Raw genomic sequence first — 22,289 nt, 5'->3', positions numbered from 1 at the left:
CGAAACAAGAGCGAATTGTAATCAAGCGGACTTGTGAACTAGTTTGCATTGCCGTAGTCGGAATATGTCTCTTGGGAGTCGACTAAATTTCTACAGCTACATGGAGCACATACGAACTTTCAAAGTTTGCTTAGGACTCAGGTGATATAACTAACCAGAATCTAGTGGTATTATATGACTTTAAACTTTTACTGTCCCAAACATTATGTTTGAATTTAGCATAGTACTTTAAATCCTTACTCATATTATAAATGAGAATGTGGGTTGTTCGTGTTAAATAATCGAATAAATTATATACAAAATACAAAATAAAAATAATGAAACATTGTTATTCTTCGCGAAATAGTGATCACATCTCGCTTACTTATATATATATCTCCGCTCCATATGTCACTATGACATATGGAGCAAAGACATGGACCCTTACAAAGAAGGTGGTGCACCGGCTCAAAGTGGCTCAGCGTGCAATGGAAAGAGCGATGTTAGGTTTGTCTCTATTAGATAGGATTCCCAACGTAGAGATCAGAAACCGAACTAGAATCACTGATATAGTTCAAAGAGCAGCGGGCCCTGAAATGGAGCTGGGAAGGCCACATATGTCAAAGGGAGGACGCGCGGTGGAGCCGAGTGATTCTGGATTGGCAACCGCGCACTGGACACAGAAGCATTGGCCGACCACCAGCTTGATGGAGGGATGATATCGTAAAGGCAGTAGGAAAGAATGCAGCTTACCAGCAATAGACCGAGATGGCGTGCAAATGAAGAGGCCTTAGTCCAGCAGTGGACTGAGATAGGCTGATGATAATGAAGGTGATATATAAAAAATACTTACTTTCATCTGCTGCTATTGGAAGCATACTTCACCTTAGAAAACCCACACTGAAGTGCTGAATGGGAATAGGAGTGACATAATTATCATCACCATATCGACCGATAGACATCCCCTGCTGGACATGGATTTTATTTTTTCTAGGGTCACATTGAACGCTTTTAAATTCGCGTGCAACCATTAGCGTTATATATATGTAACGATGTGGATATTTTAGTTTGCAGTAAGCTGATCCGGTTAGGGTCCGACTCCCCCAGCGGCAAATATTTGTATTTGACATGGTCTACCGGATATTTAACAAAGGGATTCACTGTAGCCAAACATACATTAAAATTGCTAGCGGTGAAATAATATTATGTGAACCAACGAATAACATTGTCAAATATTATTATGGAATATAAAGAAATTTTATTTAACAATTTCAATGCAATTTAGTTTTTAGTATTTTTATTTCTCAAATCAAATTAATGTAATTCTTAAAACTAAGACGTTTATTATAATTAATATTTCGTTTGCTTTGTATCTTTTATTATATTTTTTAAGAACATAATGCCAAGGTAAAGACATTGGGGTAATGTGGTTTTTGTATGTAAAAAGTGTCACAAGCCACTACAAATGCTTTTTTCTATGAAAATGATAACAATGGTAGGTTTTTTTGATGAATCAACTAATCTGTGTAAGTGTAGTATATTTAGAGTACAACTCGTCGAATCTGTAAAATAATCAAAAGGGTATTCGAGGAAGCAATAACTTTATAAAGTAAGGTAACAAAACCGAAATTTTCATATTTATTATTTAGTAAAATTTCAATCTCACAATATGAAAGCTGGCTTGCCGAACTCAATTGTATTAAACGTAGTCCGTAACACGAAAGTAATAATGTTACTCAGGTATTAAAAGGTTATTAAGGAAATAACTTTATATTGGAATATTATATATCCGAACATGAACACAATTAGTATCATATCGTGGGATATTGCTTACGATTAATGAACAATTATACTCAATTCAGTGAATCGTGTAGTCACTTCAATAACAACTAGTCATGTCTACGATACCCAGGGGATACTTTCTCGGAATTAGCAGAGAGAGTTATACGATCCAATTCATAATTATTATCTCCAGACATGCCAGCTTCAACTTCCTTTGGGATACCTTATAAATGTCTCAACGTTATTTGACTATCAAGAACATTATTGAGTTTATATTTGCTTAACTTTACTTGCTTTATTGAAATAGGTTGACGTTAGATTCTTCGTTACAACAGAGCTCTATTTAAAGATCGAATATTATATACTATTTAAATATCGAATTGTTCCCTGCAAATGTTGAAATTAAAGTTGATTTATAAAAAAGATATTAGGTACACGCTCGTATATTCTTAAGTTTTTAGAATTCAGATACAAAATGGGCACTGCGGAAGAAGTTTTAGAGTATATGTTATGGAGAGTATGTGATTCATTTGACCAAGCAAAAACAAGTGTCCGAGTTTACTTAATGTCGATTTGTCTGTAAGAGTCCCAAAACTACTGCAATAAGGAATTTTATTATATACTTACAAGAATTATGTAAATCTGTTGCCCGAAAACGGATATGATAAAATGTATGAAAATAAATTAATTTGTGAAGAGTTCGTTTACTAGTTAATACTAGTCAGAATCGTGAGTCGAACGAAAAGTACATTATATAAATTCAGTGGATTATTAATGAAAATATAAACAAAATTAATAAAGGGTAGATGATTTTCCTTAACTTGTGGCCCAAGTTTAGGTGAACCGCTAGTTTAATTTATTTGGATAAAACATAAATCAAGATATTCTGTAATTAAATTTAATTATTTTGTGTCCTTGATCTAAACTAATTCTAAATAATGGTGTAGCAGGTGAGGAAAATAATTCACGAAGCTAGTAGATATATTGAAAAGGCCTTTCCTAGACAGAGCTGATTGGAATAAATTTTACTCCTGCCAATTTAGCATGTGAACTAAGTTTAGGTTAGAGACTAGTAAACCAGAATCAGCACCATTGTAGTTTCAATGATTGCTGGTTGAAGAGCATAAGAAAACTATTCTCACTCGTCCTCAACTCAATTTTTTTTTATTATATGGTTAATGGCCAGCGGTTGACGACAATCATGTCTGTCAGAAAGCAATGTTGAGGTCTAGGTTGGAGCGCGCTTGCCTAGAAAAAGCCTATTCACTGTTGCCTTGAAGGTACTCAAGTTATTAGTGGCAGGAAATAGTGTTGCCGGGAGAGCGTTTCACAACCTAGCGGTTCGTATCAGAAAGGTGGATAAAAACGTTTCGTGCGTGTTGATGGAATATCAACAGCATAGGGATGCCACCGCGAAAATATGCATGTCAAAGGCCTGCTTTTCCTTATTCCTAGCGTCTATACTTGTAATAAAACTATAATCTACAATAATTTTCCATAATCATCATTATAAATAAATATGCTTTTAACAAAATAGTTTAATTCGCAGCTATAAGGCATGGGAGTCAGTGATAAAAATTTGGATCCTGCGTAACGATAAATATTTTAGTTTTAGAAAATGCACACACACACACATACACATACACAAATACACTGTCTCACACATACGCATACACGTATTTAAGCGAACCCGGAGGTGGGCGTTAATAGCTGCAACACAGTTTTTAACTAACACAGTTGTTACCGTTCCTTAGATTATAAGAAAAAATGAGACACAATAAAGACAATTATTAATTGCAATGTTCTACATTCTTTCACATTGTTTTAAAACTTGTTAGCTGTACATGGCGTGGCAACGCAAGTTTTAAGATAGCTAATAGCTAAAGGTATTATTTATTTTCCAGGTGACTGCGCTATTAGCTTTAAGCTCAGGCGCAGCATTTGCCAGTACAGGCGCCCTATACGTCACTGAGCGTCTGAGACTAGGACCCCGCGGAGGAACGCAGCTAGTCGTACGCGTAGCTGTCAATACTCCTGGAAGAAAGAATATTACAGGTAAGCTAAATGTAATATTTAATATTTGAAGTGTCTTTGATCCTTTTCCACTTCGATAATGACAATGATTTCTATTTTTTTTTTCATTTATTTCCTCGTTAGTACATACATAACACTTATACACTATGTTCCAAACTATAATATAGTTTGTCGGCAGTAGCTCTCGTGGATTTTTACACATTATGTACCTACTTAACTTATTAATCAGGGCCTTATCACTAGATATTATTTGGGCTAAAATTGTCCTGAAACCGGAAGATTACGGGCACAGCGACAGGTAATGTTTTCGCAGAGAAGGTAGTGTTTCCTAGCACGTACCTAAGAACTTTTGAAGCGACAAGATTTGTTCGTAGTGACTGCCAAGATTTGTTTGTACTGTTTATATTCGGAAGGCTAATTCTACTGAGAACGAGCCGGCAAGATAGGTACTACTCTTTTACAAAATCTGCACTTTACAATCAGTATTCTGTTTTGCGAGAAACAGAAAGTGCGGAGTACTAAGAAAGCTTTTGTTAAAAAAAAATCTAATTGATTTGTAACCTCGTTGTAATAAATGTGTTTTATCATTCATCATCTTTTTACTATCGAACTGCGAGTCATCTTAAGGATTACGGTTAGGTTAAATTAGGAGGTACCGTTACGTCTTAGATATCCCATACCATACAGACGGTGCGCATAGTTTCCTGGCTTTGCATAGTACTGCAAAGATTTTTATGAGCATTATTCCGACTTGCGAGAGATAAAGCGCTGTGTTTCCAAGCAACATAGTCGCTTCGAATGTACTCCATATGAAGCGATCAGTTTTCTGGTTTCTAAAACTGCAAAGATGTGGAATGCTATTCCGGCTTCCATATTTTCCACCGCGTAATATTAACATAATCTTCAAATTCAGAGAGAGCTCCAGCTTTAGCTTCATCATCACTAATCATCAGCAGTGACTGGAGCTACGCTGAAGTATCTATATTAAAAAATAGAGTTAGCTTGGTACTATACCCTTTTTCTCTCGATCACGAGCAAGTATATTGCACTGTAAGTTTATTCTTACTTCTAATGTTTAAGTTATTGCAGTAATAAATCCGGAGTAAGAAATTGGCGGTGTCAACCCCCGTGCCTTTAAGAGCACGCTTATCCGTCGGACCCGGTTATTATAACTTACTTACTTACACAAATAGGTACTTGTGACAATAGTCTTTAACCCGCATTCTAGCAGCGTTGTGGGTCCATGCTCTAAAATGAGAGAGGAGGCCTGTTCTCGCCAGTGAGGTGTTAATAGACGATGTTGATGAAAACTTTTGAGAAAACAACTTCTTCCTCATCATATAAAAGAAAGATAATCCCTTATCCAGAAGAGTTCTTAAATCGTATTAAAGCAAAGACAAAATCCGAAAAAATATTCGTGATCCGCACCCAAGCAATCTTTGAGGCAAAATATTTTAAAGAAGTTCGCGATCAAAATTCTCGGCATCAGCTCGCGTCGCTCCTAATTGTTAAATCAAAAGCGCCCAAACTTTATGCCTTACAAAACGCCCGCGTAACAAAAGAATTCCTAGCTGCCTAAGTAATTCCGAAATAACACGGTGTTGAGTTGCTGTTATTAACTTATTAAATGCTGATCTCTGTTCTTGTTTGTATTATGAAAGATTTTTTTGTGGATCATTCAAATGTGATGTTGCTTATGATAGCTATTTAAATGAGACAGAACTATTTTAGCACCATAGTGTATTTCACATAAGAATAATGAATAGTAGATAGCAACGATTTTTGGTGATGAACTCTATTCTTGTGTGTATTATGAGAGGTTTTTTTTCAGTAATAAGTAGATCGTTTTTTTCAGTAATAGAGTAAGGGAGAGGGTTTGACGTCTACGTTTGATTTTGTTTGACGATTTTACACCATAACTCCGACAAATTATAACTGATTTAAATAATTATTTTTGTACTATAGAGGTTATAATATGTGTTTAATTTTGCCCAAACTGTGGTCGGAGATAGAGGATAGAACTCCTCAGCGGAAAGCAGCAAACCCCTCATTAAAGTCTTAGCAATACTACATACTTTAATTTTTTTTAGATCTAAAACTAAATTTAATGCTACATCAAAAAACAAAATCAAACGTAGACGAAGTCGCGGGCAACAGCTAGTATATATATATATATCTATATCTTCTGATAGCTTTTAAATGCCACTAAACTATTGTGGCACTATAGTGTGTTTTATAAAACAATACTGAATAGTAGATAGAGTTTTATAAGTTAGCTACCTAAGTAATTCCGAAGTTACACGGAGTTGAGTTACTGTTATTAACTTGTTAAATACTGACCTCTATTCCAGTCTTCATTTTAGAATTTTGGCAGTTTTAAGTAGACCATTAAAACTTTATATTTCTTCTGATAGCTTTTTAAATGAGACAGGACTATTGTTACACCATAGTGTATTTCTCAAAACAATAGTTAATAGAAGGTAACTATGATTTTTAAGTGTTAAAGAATTGCTAGCTGCCTAAGTAATTCTGAAGCAACACGGTATTGAGTTACTGTCATTAACTTATTAAATGTAGAAATAAGTTGATCATCCAAATATAATATTGCTTCTGATAGCTTTTTAAATGAGACAGAACTATTTTGGCTCCATAGTATATTTCTCAAAACAATATAATTAAGTAGGCAGCAAAAATTTTTGAGTTGCTGATAGTTACTTGTTAAATACTGATCTCTGTTCTTGTAATTTTCGAAGGTTTTATGCAGCTTTAAGCAGATCATGAAAACATAATTTTTCTTAAAACTCAATAGATTGAGAGGACACTAAACCTTTCTGTGTCCTCACAATTTATTAACTTCACGTTTCTAATTTAAGTTTATAACTCATAACTTATAATAGTCAAAAATAATATCCCAACGCTCGTTGTTTTAGCGTTTATAAGTTTTTTTTAACGTTTCAATTAAAACTCTATTAAGTTTCGTTTATTACATAATTTAGTTCTCAAATAGTTGCAGCATGTTTAGGAAAAAAAAACCGATTTTATAATCAGAATTTATTTCCCCTTAAATAATATTACAAACGAAAATATTATTGGAACAAGTAAAATACGTTTCGACTAAAATAGCTCAGGTTGTACAAAATCTCGTTTCACAACAACACGGCTGCATTTCCGCAAGCGATTTTACTCTTTATTGGATAAACTTCTTGTAACTTGCAAAGCAATTTTCTCATATATTTGTTAGTGGAAAATATCTTGGCAAGATCGAGTTTATATTGTCAACAGCTTGACGTGAAGTTGAAGTCACTTCAAAGCTTCAAAAATATCTGGTTGTTCTTAAGCTGAAACAGAAATGTGCTTGGATTTCTTAATTTGAAATGAAATGATATCTAAAAATATATTTATTTAACTCCCATATCTCCTGACTACGATTACGAGTGTACCATAAATACATATGCATTTAAAAATGATGAATGAATGCAATTATTGCTCACCACAAAAAGTACATAAAAAGGAAAGTAAAACAAAACAACGTATACAATTGGGCGGTCTTATCGCTTCATATTGATTTCTACCAGGCAACCAATAGCGAAGAAAACAAATACAGAAAATATTATGTTATTATTTAATACATTACTGTCGAGTAATATTAATTTTGATTTTATGAATGAGTATTCAATAGATTGTTACTCAAGTGTTTAATCACTTCAAATTGATTGATCAAAAATTGTTCAACGTGTTTAATTGTTTGTTGGAAAATTCATAAAGTAGCATTGTTGCAATGATATGTTCCGGTCTGAAGAGCCCGGCTGGTGGTATAATTACAGGCTCATGAAGCTGGACGCAGGACGTGTTTCTGGCATGCCCTGTGAAGTGTTGCCTTGTTTATAGCCGATGGTTTCCTACTTATTTACTGTTCAAATATATAATACAACCTACAGCTATTCCTTTTAAATTATCACATATGGAAAATCATCATCATCGTCATATCAACCCATTGCTGGTCCACTACAGAGCACGGGTCTACTCCCACAATGAGAAGTGGTCGACACAACACACCTTTGAAAACAGTATGTAGAACTCTCAGGCTTGCGGGTTCCCCACAACGTTTTCCGCGTTGAAACGAGTTATATTTTAATTACTTAAAACGTACATAACTTAGAAAAGTTAGAGGTGCGTGCTAGGATTCGAATTCGTGCTAGCTCGACTTTACTTTCCCACCCACGGGGTTATCACCGCTTCATATATGGATAATGACTTTGTTTATAACCACCAACCTGCATTGGAACAGCGTGATGTGTCCATACTCTATGCCCCTATTTCCTATGCCAGAGACCTTTGCCCAGGAGAAAGACTATAATTTTTTTTCTACAATGTCACCTAGTGGTTAGTGGCGATGCAGTCTAAGATGGTAGCGGGCTAACCTGTTAGGGAATATGGTAGTCATACCCCTAGTCGGTTTCTAAGCGACATCGCAGCGGAACACTAAATCGCTTAGCAGCACATCTTGGTCGATTGGGTGGTAACTAGCCACGGTCAAAGCCTCCAGACGATTTGGTGCCGGTACTTTGCTCAACTTCTGAACTCAACGGGGAAAGCTGCGAGCAAAAGCCAATTTTAACATAACAAAGGTAATGGACATCATCATCATCATCATCATCTCAACCAATTGACGTCCACTGCTGGACATAGGTCTTTTGTAGGGAGTTCCACAATGCACGGTCCTGGGCCGCTTGCCTCCAACGGCTCCCAGCTACTCGCCTGATGTCATCTGTCCACCTCGTTTGGGGCCGACCTACGCTGCGTTTACCGGTGCGGGGTCGCCATTCCAGCACCTTAAGACCCCAACGTCCATCGGTTCTCCGAGCTATGTGCCCCGCCCATTGCCACTTCAGCTTCGCAACTCGCTGAGCTATGTCGGTAACTCTAGTTCTTCTACGGATCTCCTCATTTGATTGAGAGATACTCCTAACATAGCTCTCTCCATCGACCGCTCAGTGCCTCTGAGCCAGCACAGCGGTCACTAACCCGCCTGCCAAGCGTGGTGATTATTGGCATACATTTGCTATGGGATTTAGGATTTATATATAATAGAAGCGGTGATAGCGCATTGGGCAGGAGCTCGACTTCCCTTTCGGGGAGCTGAGTTCGAAGCCTAGCACGTACCTCTAACCTTTCTAAGTTATGTGCGTTTTAAGTATTTAAAATATCACTGGCTTTAACGGCGAAGGAAAACAGAATGCCTGAGATTTCTACATAATGTTCTCAAAGGTGTGTGGAATCCACCAATCCGCACTAGGCCGGTGCTGGGTTGATGAGATGATGATGATGATATATAATAAGTTAGTACTAGCTCATGCCACCGTTTTTGTCCGTGTTTTTAACAAATCCCGTGGAAGCCGTTTGTTTTCCTGGGATAAAAAGAAGACTTTGTTACTTTGTTCCTTTTAAGTAACTCTATGCCAAAAATCACGTCGATTGGTTTCTTAGTTAAGGCGTAAAGGACAAACAAACAAATACGAGCGCGAGGCACGGATTTGGAAAACCTATGAATATATTGAACCGCATTGCTTAGAATGCGTGTTTCCCAAACTTACACCCTACATAGCAATAAAGTCGCTGAAATTCTATTACAGCAGTAAATTAGAACTTCTGTTATGCTTGTGGTATTGTGCCGCCCATAACCTTTGCAATGTAGTTTCAAGTTATAAGATGTAGCGACAAACATGTTGCATAGCTAAGAAATATTATTTGTAGTGATTAATATGAAGTGAAAGTAGGTACAAAATTCCAACAAGTGTTTCTGCTACTATATATTTGTAGTAAACTGGTCCCTAAACAGCAAGTATTAAATATAATGCATAAATTATTTCATGCATCAGAAATATATATGCGTCAGTTTTAGAATTACGGATCTCAAATCAGAGTGATATTTATTCGCATCTGGAAAAGCTATTGGAAAATAAGGTGAAAAACTATAACAGAACATTTTTCATTAGTTATCGACAGTGTAAAGCATTTATTGAGCGTACAATTAGTTATCAACAGAAAAACTTACTACGCCAGCGCAATCCAGTAGATCGACTATGATGTCGATGAAGTAAAATCCTTAGTGGCCATCCTCTTATTAGGAAAGTTAAGCTTAATATAAGATATGTGTAATCTGTAATCCTTACAGATTACACATATCTTATATTTAGGCCCACAGGGCACGAGTCTCCTCCCACAATGAGACGGGAAGGTTAAGGCCGTAGTCCACAACGCTGGCCCAGTGCGGATTTGTGGACATCACACGCTTTTGAGAACGTTATAAAGAGCTCTCAGGGATGCAGGTTTCCTCACGATGTTTTCCTTCGTCGTTGAATCAACTGATATATTAATAATTGCTTAGAACGCACATAACTTAGAAATGTTAGAGGTGCGTGCATCCTCAGATGAGGCACTGATGAAATCTAGCTAGGATAGCGATTTCGACATTTGACACCTAAAAAAAAATTAAATTAATTATATTGTAATAAATCGCTAATATCTCACAATCTAGACCATCGTAGCACACAATCAGAATAATGTGAACAGGAAATAAAATGTTTCGTTGTTTGCGAATGGGATATTACGGGTACATATAAAACAGTTTAGTGTGTACGTAACTAAGAGTTATTCATGTCACGAGTGACTGAGAACTCGTTTCGGATGGAATATGAGTACAATAGATGTCTAAAGACGATGTGAATCTGATAAAAACGCCAAAATTCAATGCTAAAAACAATAATTTTGATTATTTAATCAACCTAATCATTTTTATTTTTTTTAATCTTTATTTTTTTGGGGACTTTTATTCTAACCTAATCATAATTTAAGCAATTAGAATATATTGGATAGAAGCAGGCGTTACTTTGCGGAAATCCATGATATATTATCAAAATTAAGCTTAATTTGCTATACTCCGCGAAAAGCAGGAGAATCTGTGTGGTGTAATTTATAATTTCTTCAGTCCTTATACTCCAACCAAACAGATCTTCGGCAATATACCCTCTACGCACGTTTCGCTCCGAAACCGGAGCATCCTCAGGAGATGTTGACTTTACGATGAATAATTGTTAAGCATGATGACTTTACAATGAATAACAATTATTTATTGTAAAGTCAATAGCAAATTAAGCTTAATTTTGATAACAAATAGAATATCACTTGCTTCAACGGTGAAGGGAAACTTCGTGAGGATACCTGCATGCCTTAGAGTTCTCCATAACGTTCTCAGTCGTAAAGGCATGTGAAGTTTACCAATCTTCACATGGCCATCGCGATGCACTACGGCCTATAATACCCTTCTCATTCTGAGAAGAGACCCAGACCTACAGGGCTAGCACAGACAGGAGACAAAAATTATATCCCCCGATTTTATCCCGTGACAGGGGATATAATATTTGACGGCCGATTGGCGCAGTGGGCAGCGACCCTGCTTTCTGAGCCAACGCCGTGGGTTCGATTCCCAAAACTGGACAATGTTTGTGGGATGAACATGTATGTTTTTCATTGTCTGGATATAATAAGTATTTATGTATATTATTCATATAATTATTCATCCGTCATCTTAGTACCCATAACGCAAGCTACGCTTACTTTGGGGCTAGATGGCGATGTGTGTATTGTATATATATTATATATAGTAGTATATTTATTTATTTATAATGTTTTTTGTGATGTACCAGAATGTTTTACATTTGCTTCTCTGTATATTATAAGTATTCATATACAATATGAAACAGAATAACAAAATAATATTGAAGGACGTATAAGTATGTTTCATAAGGAATCATCCTGTAAAAATATTAAATAAAAAAAGCGTTATTTTTCCATACAAACGAATTCAAATCATTATAACTGTTTAACTAGGACAATCCTATTGAAGTTAAAAGACCGACACGCGCATAGTACCTACGCTACGCGACGCGTACCTTAAAAACTATTAGGTTTTCCGTTTCACAGATAAGTCTCAGAGACAGTACATAATGTTCCTATAAAGCCCGTGAAGTATTATTTCTGTTTTCATTTACACGTTGTATATTAGTCTTATAAACATTCATAAGTCATCTAAGTTACCATAACGCAAGCAGCGCTTACTTTGGGGCTAGATGGTGATGTGCGTATTGTCGTAGTATGTTTATTTAATACCATAAAATTTTATTTCAATCTGTTAGTTTAACGATAGATGTAGCGGTCTAAGTAAAAAATACTTAGTTAAAAGTTACGTCGCAATAAATCTTGTCTAACGTTAAGTACGTAAGCTACTTTGTTTACTCGTAGGTTATAGCTGTCCGCATATAACCACGTTTTACGACTCCTGTACAACATGCAGCCAGTATTTCTTTAGAAATATATGAGGCATGTAAATTTCTTTAAAATATTGTTACTTATTTTTCTTCTTCTTTCTTCCACTTACTTTACTACCTTGTCAAGTGGCTGAATTGATACACACAGATTTCTCTCTTGGTTTAACTTTGACTAAAATTTCATCTATGGACGAGGGCTTGAATTCGGCCAATAATATCATTGATAGGTTGTGTATGTTCGGTTTAAAACTCGCAGCACTAGACTGCTACTGATAGAATACACCCCATGTCTTCCCTGTGAGATGCTGATAACAAAAAAATATATCCGTCTAAATTTGTTGTGGGCTCTTCTTAAACCAGGGCGTGGTTTAAACCATGCTGGACCAGCCCAAAGTTATGAAATAGATGTACAACCCATGTCTGCCCTGTAAGATGGTGATAACAAAAAAAATATCCGGCTTAGTTTGTTTTAGTCCAGGGTGCTTTTGAAACCCTCGTAGCTTTAGGTTTAAGTTGACGAACGTAGTTATTACCCTCCCATTACTATATTAACATAATTGCAAGGGCTTCATAGGTGCCTTTTTTTTTGTCGTTCGGAAATGCATTTATGCATCCAACACGAAAGTAGCAAAGAAACATTTTGTTAAGAGGAGAAGAGGCATAATCGCTTAAACCAAGCGGAGCCATCTGTGGCCCACCTATGGAGTGCCCTACGTCCTTCTTTTCATGAGCTCTAAGTCCCACTCTTTTCTACTTTACGTCGGGAGAACATTTTTTTATTCCACTACAAGTAAGCCCTTGACTACAATCTCACCTGGTGGAAAGTGGTGATGCAGTCCAAGATGGTAACGGGCTTACCTAGGAGCATGGCAGATGACTACCATCGCCATCTTACCCGGTTGAGACACCTTTACTCTCTCTCAGAACTAAACGATTATTGGCCTTGTTGGATGGTTAGTGAGGGAACGCCCCTATATTTCAAATATACAAAAAAAAATAGAGACAGCCCAGGTCGGTAGAGAGTAATGTCAGTAGTAATTAAAATTACGCATTATTTTATTGAAGTTATACGTCTTTTGGCGCATTAGGGAAAAATTATGATGGTAAATTTTTACGATGCGCGCGCACACCGTCACAAAAAACCGACACCCTGAAGATAGCTATAAGGTTTGACAGTGTATATTTTCTATCGTCAAAGTCTGCGGGCGCGGGGCGGGTGATTCAATTAATTCAATTGTACACATATCTCAAATTTTAATGTTAGTTGTCCGATAATGAGTCTAATAGTATTCCGAATTTAATTATGTTTATTATTTCCATTTCTTTAATTATATAGATTTCTTTTTGTGATATTTAAATGAACTTTATTTAACTAACTGACATTGCGTTATAATAAAACTTACAATGTATTAAATACCTTTGTATAAATAAGGCGAAAGATTATTTTTTTTAAAAGGGTTTTAATTTTTTATCTCGTTACGCCAAAGGAGTATAACTTCTAAAGCATACACACACGTTTTTTTTTGTTCTATACCTGTGAGCTGTGAGTCCGAAATAGCAAATTATTAGCGCGCCAACCCGCCAGTGATGATGATACCCTATACAATACTGTGAGCTTCATTTATCTCTTTTCAGTGGAGGTCACGGGATACAGCGCGGACAACTGCTCTGTATCGTATACTTCTTTCAACAACGAGACACTAGTGGGCTCAGTCATCCGATCTGCCAGCGTATTGGTGCTTCCCGAAGGCCTGCATAGGAGTGACACGCAGAGCGCATACTTTTGTGCAAATGGTAAGCATATAAAAAATCTTCTTTACCTTTAAAAATATTTCATTTCTAGAGCAACAGTGAAAATATTTCCTAAGTCACGTGATCAGGGACAAATCGCGTACTAGTGCAATTTAAATAAATATCTGGATAATCACGTCATACGCCTATTTATGGAACTTACCAATCTTGTTCCTCATTCCCCGTTCTACCACAGAGCAGCAAGACGCCGTGAGCGTTGGCTTCCTTATTTGGTTTATATTTCATCAACGAAACGCACGAAACTTTTTTTATCCACGTTTCTGATAGGTACCGCTAGGATGTGGAACGCCCTCCCGGTATCTGTGTTTCCTGCCACGTATAATTTGAGTACCTTCAAGGCAAGAGTGAATAGGCGTTTTCTAGGCAAGCGTGCTCCAACCAAGACCTCATCATTGCTTTCTAACGGGAATGATTGTCGTCAATAGCTGGCCTAAAAAAAAAATAACGACGCGCAGCCGGTCGCCGCTACACGTGGCATACTTGGAATATTTTCATACATTTTTCAGTCACTAGCCGATAAATGACGGTCACAGCGAGGCCAGGCACGGCTTTTACAAATGTTGACTTTACAATGAACAACACTACTATTGATTAATTACAAAATAATTATTAATTAATTAATTAGAAGTAACATAGCAATTTTTTATTGAAAAACATATCCTAAAGATGCTCCGGTTTCGGAACGAAACGTGCGTAGACGGTACATTGCAGAAGATCTGTTAGTATAAGAATTGAAGAAAATAACACTGTACAGATTCTCTTGCTTTTAAAGCAGTATAGCAAATTAACCTTTATATTCTGTATATCATGAAATTTTTCTTATTGGAATATTGAGTATTGGATAGAGGCAAGGAAATATTCCTTTAAGATGAAACATAGGTCGAAGTAAAAGTCAAAGTCAAGTTGATGCGTACATAAGAATTACACGGTAGTGAGATGATGGCGATAACCACATTCGTAAATTTACAACTAAAGCTACGAGGGTTCCAGACGCGTCCTGGTCTAAGAAAAAGCCCACATCAAACTTAGTCGGGTGTTTTTTTTTGTTATCATAATATTAGTATGTTTACATAATATTGTGTAGAAGTTTATAATATATATAGTATTGATGTATATATTTATATGCACAACCTACCTCTCGTCTTGAGCAGTGTTTAACGCCATCGGTTGCCTGGAAGAAATTGCTATGTAGCGATAAGGCCGCCTAATTGTATATATCGTGTTTTATTATTTTTTTTATAATTTTTCCTGTATTTTTATGTGGTGTATATTATAGCAATGTGGTGTTTATATTGAAGAAAGTGATATTTTAATTATTTAAAGCGCACGTAACTTAGAAAAGTTGGATGTGCGTCCTGGGATTCGAACTCGGCCTCCCGAAAGTGAAGGCGAGCTCGTACCCACTATCACTGCTTCGTCTTTCATATTTTATCTTTGCTCATAATAAATTCTCTTTTTTTATTTTCCAGAGCATCTTGCGGTCTCATCACGAGGTTCATGGGAATGGCAATGGGTTGCTGCTCCGCGGAACCGGGCAGGCCTAGTCTTGGAGCTGCGAGCTCAAGGTCCTGCTCACGTTGCCTTGTCCGCGATAAAGGAACCTTCCGACGATATGTATCGGGTTGTTTTTGAAAAGAGTCGAGTATGGATTGCCAAGGGAAAACACGGTAAGCTATTTGATTTAATCCATTTTTCTCTTTAGCCGAAAGTACTCCTGATTTTTTGAGCGTGACATAAATAGATTCGATATTAGAACGTGGCGACGACGCGACGCCGCTTTTAGTTGCCCAAATAAAATTAAGCTTAACCAAAATTAACAATAATTTTTATAATTAATATATATATAGGTAGATAGGTAGTTTTTTTTATTTTGTCCCAAAATATCTGAGAATTTGCGTTGGATGTATCTTTGATATTTTATTCCGTCGAGAAAGTTTTACTTTTTCTCGCACAACACATAATCATTTAGTCTGAGATATGGTCGAGTAGAATATATCTCTTTTAAAGAGATTGCTAAGCGATAAGGCCGCCTTTTGTATTCTACTTCTGATTTTGTGTTTCAACTTTTCTTTTATCTCCTTAACTTATACAAATAGAATAGAATAGAATAGAATAGAATTTGTTTATTGACCAGAACAAAACAAAAAGACTTACATATGGAGTAACTTAAAAATTTTGTACTTAAATAAATAGAATCATCAATCTTTTACTTTTCTCTGTAAAGAACTTCATGGATTAATTAAAATGAATGACATTTCAAATGGACGAAAGAACGTATGTGGCTGTGAATCTGCCTGTTTATTGCACCGTGATTCCCGAAGGATGAACCGAATTTTTTTTTTTTTCGAATGGTGAATTAGTCGGAAGTGTTCTTAGCTAAGTTCGATGATTATCGGTCCAAGATGACCCCGCCACAAAATGGCGGATTACATTTTATTTTAACACTCCCTCAATATGGGTATCAAATAAAAGGGCTTGACTTGTAGAATATATAATATAGTATAATATACGTTGTGACAAATTTCAAATCCAAGATGGCGGTCACTCCAAGAAGATTCAATTGCATTTGCTTTCAGGATATGACGTCCACCTAGCCAGTGCAGAGCAAACTGAGGGTGACGAGGAATGTGCTGGTGCTAACGAGTGGTGCGCTTGGTGGGTGTGGTGGGAAGGTGGCAGACTGTCCGTCGGTCGCGGGGCCACTCCATCTGAACGAAGGCTTCTCGTATGGCCATTGACATCTGATATGAGGATTAAATACGTTGGATTTAGCGCAATGTGGGGCGACAAAGCTGATTTCCGGTAAATGACTTTTTAGTAGCTTTTTGTGATAGATTTCTTCCGATGAAGTACTAAATTATCTATTACGAAAATTAAGCTTAATTTGCTATACTCAGCGAAAAGCAGGAGAATCTGTGTGGTGTAATTTATAATTTCTTCAATCCTTATACTCCACATCAAGCAGATCTTCGGCAATGTACCCTCTTCTTAAAGTTTCCAACACTGATTCTATTGTCTCCTAGAGAAGGGCTAAGTGCTTATGATGTTACTATAAATAAAGTCGAGATTTATTTAGAAACATTTTACAAGCAAATGTAAACAAATGCCCTTAAAAGCTATATTTAACCATTAATACGGCATTTAAATGAACTATTAACAATATTTTATTTCAGAATATGGAATTTCAACGAGGAAGCAGGTTTCTCTCAAGTTCTAGAACTGGGTCTTCCTCATGGCGTAGTTCCCGGATCAGCGAGTGGAACGCTCCTCGTTTCCGGGGGCCTTCATCTCCCTCTATACAGCTTTCAAACAGATTCCTCTGATCAATGGTCAGATGTTTGGAGAGATTCCCAGCTATCAGCCGCTTCAGCAAGCTTGGCGCCTTTGTTAGCCTTAGAGCATATCCCGCATTTGGTGGATGACAACGAACGAGAAAGGATTCTGAAGAAGTTGCCGGAACAGGTAATTATTTGGTCTTCTATTTATAATAACAACTTTTCATTAGTAAAACGAACTGCATCTCCGATAAATTTAAAACCTTAATTTTAAAAGATTATTAAGATTAAAAGTTAAACGGAAACGTCCTTTTATTTGTCCTAATAATTAACATCAGCATAGAGGTTTTGCCTTTGAACTAGAGAAGAGTGAGATAGATTAAAAGATTTATTAAAAATCGCTACTCAACTGACAGTATTAAAACCTCATAATTTTTTGCAGGTTCAAATACTCCTGTCGTTCCGCAAAAGTGACAATTCATTTAGTGACCACCCTGCTGTTAGTAGTCACCTATCGACAATAAAAATCCTGGAGATTCTCAACAAAATACAATCATACTATCCAGTCGACCCAAATCTACTACAATCGATCAAACATTGGGTACAATCAAGACAAAATCATGATGGATCATTCACACCATTACCTGCCGACAAAGAAGTTGATTACTATCCTGTTGACATAAAAAAAAGTAGTGCAGACAAAGAGGTTGATGTAAATGAGTATTATTATTATGATAAAGACGGAAATATGACTAAAGAAGAAATAGAGTGGGAGAGAACTGTTGAAGTTACTGCTGAGACTTTAGCAACTTTATTAGAGGTTGGAGTAGAAAACCAATTAGATGCAGATGTAGCAAAGAAAGCTCAAACTTACTTAGAGAAAAATCTTTATAACCTCACTTCCCCAGCTGCTTTAGCTGCAACTGTCCTGGGCCTAGTCTTAGCAAGGTATTTTTAATTAACTTTATTTCGACAATAACTGATAAAACTTTACGACGTAGTCATGCGTTGAGTGTGAAAGTATATCTGTCAAAAGTGAAAATTTAAGACACTAATTCTTCGTGATATATATAATGTAATTTTTCATTTTAACAAGAAATAGTGTTGTAGAAGAGAAAACACAGTTTAAAAATTAAATACAATAAAAAAAATATATATATATATATCAAGGATTAGCGTATCAAACACTAGCACGTAACAAACTGTATATTCCAAAAGAATTATTTTCGCAGGAGTCCCATCGTACCGGAAGCGTTAATTATCCTCAGAAATGCGTCAACAACTGAAGAAGGAGAATTTGGATGGCCAGCACCGAGAAAAGACGCAGCAGATTGGCTTTTAGAAGACACTTCGAGGAATATTAAAACAACTTCTTACGGTATGCAGAACTGATTAATAAATTAAACGGAAGTTGCACTGAAATAACTAAGCATTATGGCATGTACTGAAATATTTAACGTCATAGGTACTCGCCAGACGATTGTTGTATCTTCTCCTAGTATAAGACACAGATGCTTCATTGGGCAGGGAAGGAACAAGGTTAAAGATAAAAGAAGAAACAAAATGTTTCTTTTGTGTATTAGAAGACTAGTTACATATCAATTAAGTACCTTTATAATTTATAATTTCCCCAATTTCCTCGTAGAAACTGATAATACTGGTAATGATAGTAGCGTTCCCACTGCACATACAGTTCTTATCATTTCGCTACATTAGGTATTAATTAAAATGTCTTATATAGATCATTTAAAGTATGCTGGTCAATTCTCATCATTTCAAAGTTGAGGCAAGTTGGGTACATACTAAGTAGATCGCTGAACTTTAAAGGTCTGAATATGGCCGTTCGAATTTGGCATTCTGAATTTATCAGTTAACCTATCTTCCGTGCTTCAAAGAGCATTTAGACTTGTTTATTCTGAACTGGCTTAAGAGGTGGAATGTTAGTTGTTTAGTGTTAAAGCCTTGTTGCCAATAGGCTGGTGTTTGCATTATTGTAACTCTATTAATCATTTAGAGAGTTACAATTTTAATTTATAAATGTTAAGTTTTTTGTTCCTTGTTTTGTTTTCTTTCTTGACCAAGCGAACTTATATTTGGTGCATTTTCAGTTAAACTTAGAACTTCTGAATAATTAAGAAATTTAGTTATATTTGTAGATTACAAGCAAGAAATGCCGATTATACAAAGTCCTGTTTAAGAAGAGGCAGCCAATGAAGTTTTTTTTTAAAGTCCACCAATACGCAATGGGCCAGCGTGGTCTACGGCCTTAACCTCTTCTTATTGTGGGAGGAGACCTGTGCCCTGTAGTCGGCCGGTAATTGGTTGATATGACGATGATGATGTATAATAAGCCGACGGCCGACCCTGTTTCATGGAAAGAAATCATGTTTGAGCTAGGCAAAATAAAGAAGTAGTATTCATTTATAACCGAACGAATATCTCTCTACTTTGTAGAAGCGGTGACAATGGAACAATACGTGGCCGGAGTAAGAGTGCTTCTAGCTGCTTGTGCTAGAGGAGCATTAGCTGAAGGGGAAGCCGCGGCTAGATTCCTGTACTATCGAGCATCGACGCTACAACGCCATCCAAGCCTAGCTTATAGCGCCACTAAAGCTGCTGCGCAATATGCTGCTTTGGCACACGATAGGTATTCAGACGTTCTCTATCATCGTCTGATCTGCTTTTTTTACTTGGAACCACTATTACTGTCAAATTGTTAGATAGATAGGACGCTCAACTTTAATGAAAGTTCAATATTTTTTTACCTGAAATAATCTACAGCACGTAATCTGCACTATTGAGTCCTGGAGGCAACTGTACTGGTTTTACACATACAATAAGATGGACCATCGACTTGGTCCCTCAACTGTTACTTCAAAAAAATACAAACATAGCGTATAAGTTTTTTTTTTACTTATCGCTATGTAGAAAAGGAATTTCTAAGATGCCTATTAAGGGTGTAGAATGATACTGTTAAGTTTAAATATTCTTTCCTGTCTAACTTATCACCTTCCTGCCAACAGCAAGAAGCTGCTACCTGTAGCGCAGAAAAAAACGGTTAATTAAAATCTACCATCGGACGGATATAAAATGATATCACTCTATTGCTTTATTTCAGACATAGAGCTCTTACAGTATCCCTCGCCACAGCAGGAATGGAACTAACTGATACTTTGGAACTTCGAGCTAAAACTCCACCTAGGCCTCTGCAACTACCTGGATTGCCGACTAAAGTCTTTGTGTATGCTACTGGTGCTGGGTGTGCTACTGTGCAGGTAGTATTAACATTTTACTACCCAACCTCTGCTTTATTATTTACTACTACTATAAAACTTTGTATTCGGGAAAAACAGAGTAAGTGCCTTGAGCAAATTCCTTTTTCACGTTTTCATTAAAATTACACCTAACCTTCAATCAAATTTTTTTTTTACAAAGTGCCTTGTTTTGTCCTAACACTTACACTTACACACTATCATCAGATGTTGAAAAGAGACTAACGCCCGAAGTAAATAATCAATACTATCCAAAATTTTCACGCTGAGAATTAAATTTAGTAATTCTATCCTTTTCCTACTCTTCCCAGTCAATAAAGAGGGCTATACTAATTTGATTTTATCTGAAGACTTTGAATTAGACTAAGTATTACCTTCTTCTTCTTCTTTAGGTGCCTCTCCAACTAGTGAAGGTTGGTTTTTGATAATTCTCCTTTTCTCTCGGGAGGCTCTCAGCTGGGCGGCATTCGCGATCCCAGTCCACTCTGTAATGTTGCGCAACCAAGAATTCCTCTTGCGACCGATGCGCCGCTTTCCAGCAACTTTGCCCATCATTATCAGTTGCAGTAGCCTGTATCTGCCATGCCGAAGCACATGCTCTAGATAAGCAACTTTTTTCTTTTTGACGATCTTCCAAAGTTCACGCTGACAACCAACTCGTCGCAAGACTTTCTTTTGAGTCCAACTGGTTTTCAGCATGTCGATAGGCCCACATATCGAATGCTTCTAGACGTTTCCTGAGATCCTCTTTGATGGTCCAAGATTCGCATCCGTAAAGAAGTATTGGCCTAATTACCTAATATTATTATTTGTTTCAAAAATACAATTCGGTTTAGCGCCACAAATTTGGTAACCCATCAAGTTAGTTAAATCAAATTTAAAATTAAACTAGGCTAATAAATAAATAAAACACATATTAAACGTTCGTATAAATTAGGCATATTTATTTTTTCACAGGGAACCATTTCGTATTCCACGTATACACCAAAGCCAGAAAATGCGCTTTTGAGCATCCACGCTGGCATAATTGAAGAGATCCACCCAGAGAGGAGTAGCATCGAGGATTTGCAAGGGAACTTGCCTACCTTAATTATTAAAACTTGTTTCAAGTAAGTATGAAGGTTTTTGAAACATCTTGAACATAATATGCATTTAATATAAGTTATAGTGAAATGGAAAAAATAACCCAATTTTGTTGCGCGATTTATGCGGATAAGTAGTATAATACTGTCTTCATATAGTGTTCCTATTATTAGGGGCCTGCACTATTGCACTTTTCCAAGAAGCTCTATTAGCAATGCATTTGTTAACATTGACAGACAATTGGAATAACCACAGTTGTACTCCTTGTAATTTGTTTAAAAATGATTTCTCATTTTCTGTTACATGTCACTTTATATCATATTTTGGTAAATCGGTGTTCGTATTTTAGGTGGAAAGGCAAAGAACGTTCCGGTATACTGCGTCTTGAATCATCGCTTTTCTCCGGCTATGAATTGCATTCAGTAAATCCAGTAGTACTAGATGGTGCTACGTTTGCTAAATTACATTACGGCTCTCGTGGTGAATCAGTTTGGTTTGTCTTTGCTAATGTAAGTAATCACCACATTTCAATATTTACTTTTATCTGCTAAATACAATGTTACTTTAGACCACAAGATGTTTTAAGATGTACATGTTTTTTTTTATTATTTATATTATTACTCTTTTTCTACACCACATAAACTAAAAGATATAAAAAAAAGAACACAGAAACATGAAAATAAAATACCAAATTTAATAAATAAAAGATTAACAGGTAAAAGAGG

General features: G+C 36.3%; 1 protein-coding gene across 1 annotated transcript in view; it reads left to right on the top strand.

Moving 5' to 3' along the window:
* LOC120626787 (C3 and PZP-like alpha-2-macroglobulin domain-containing protein 8) overlaps window positions 1–22,289 on the top strand; it is a 315,655-nt gene that overhangs the window by 290,720 nt on the left and 2,646 nt on the right. The window contains exons 14-24 of the mRNA XM_039894529.1: window positions 3,666–3,816; window positions 13,758–13,916; window positions 15,404–15,601; window positions 16,511–16,736; window positions 17,108–17,396; window positions 17,652–18,157; window positions 18,442–18,587; window positions 19,664–19,856; window positions 20,328–20,484; window positions 21,439–21,590; window positions 21,914–22,073. Of these exons, the coding sequence (XP_039750463.1) occupies window positions 3,666–3,816; window positions 13,758–13,916; window positions 15,404–15,601; window positions 16,511–16,736; window positions 17,108–17,396; window positions 17,652–18,157; window positions 18,442–18,587; window positions 19,664–19,856; window positions 20,328–20,484; window positions 21,439–21,590; window positions 21,914–22,073 (2,337 nt within the window). The remainder of the gene's footprint in view (window positions 1–3,665; window positions 3,817–13,757; window positions 13,917–15,403; window positions 15,602–16,510; window positions 16,737–17,107; window positions 17,397–17,651; window positions 18,158–18,441; window positions 18,588–19,663; window positions 19,857–20,327; window positions 20,485–21,438; window positions 21,591–21,913; window positions 22,074–22,289) is intronic.

This window comes from Pararge aegeria, chromosome 10 (assembly GCF_905163445.1).
Source record: "Pararge aegeria chromosome 10, ilParAegt1.1, whole genome shotgun sequence".
NCBI classification, from domain to species: domain Eukaryota; kingdom Metazoa; phylum Arthropoda; class Insecta; order Lepidoptera; family Nymphalidae; genus Pararge; species Pararge aegeria.
This window is presented reverse-complemented; position numbering and strand designations above follow the sequence as displayed.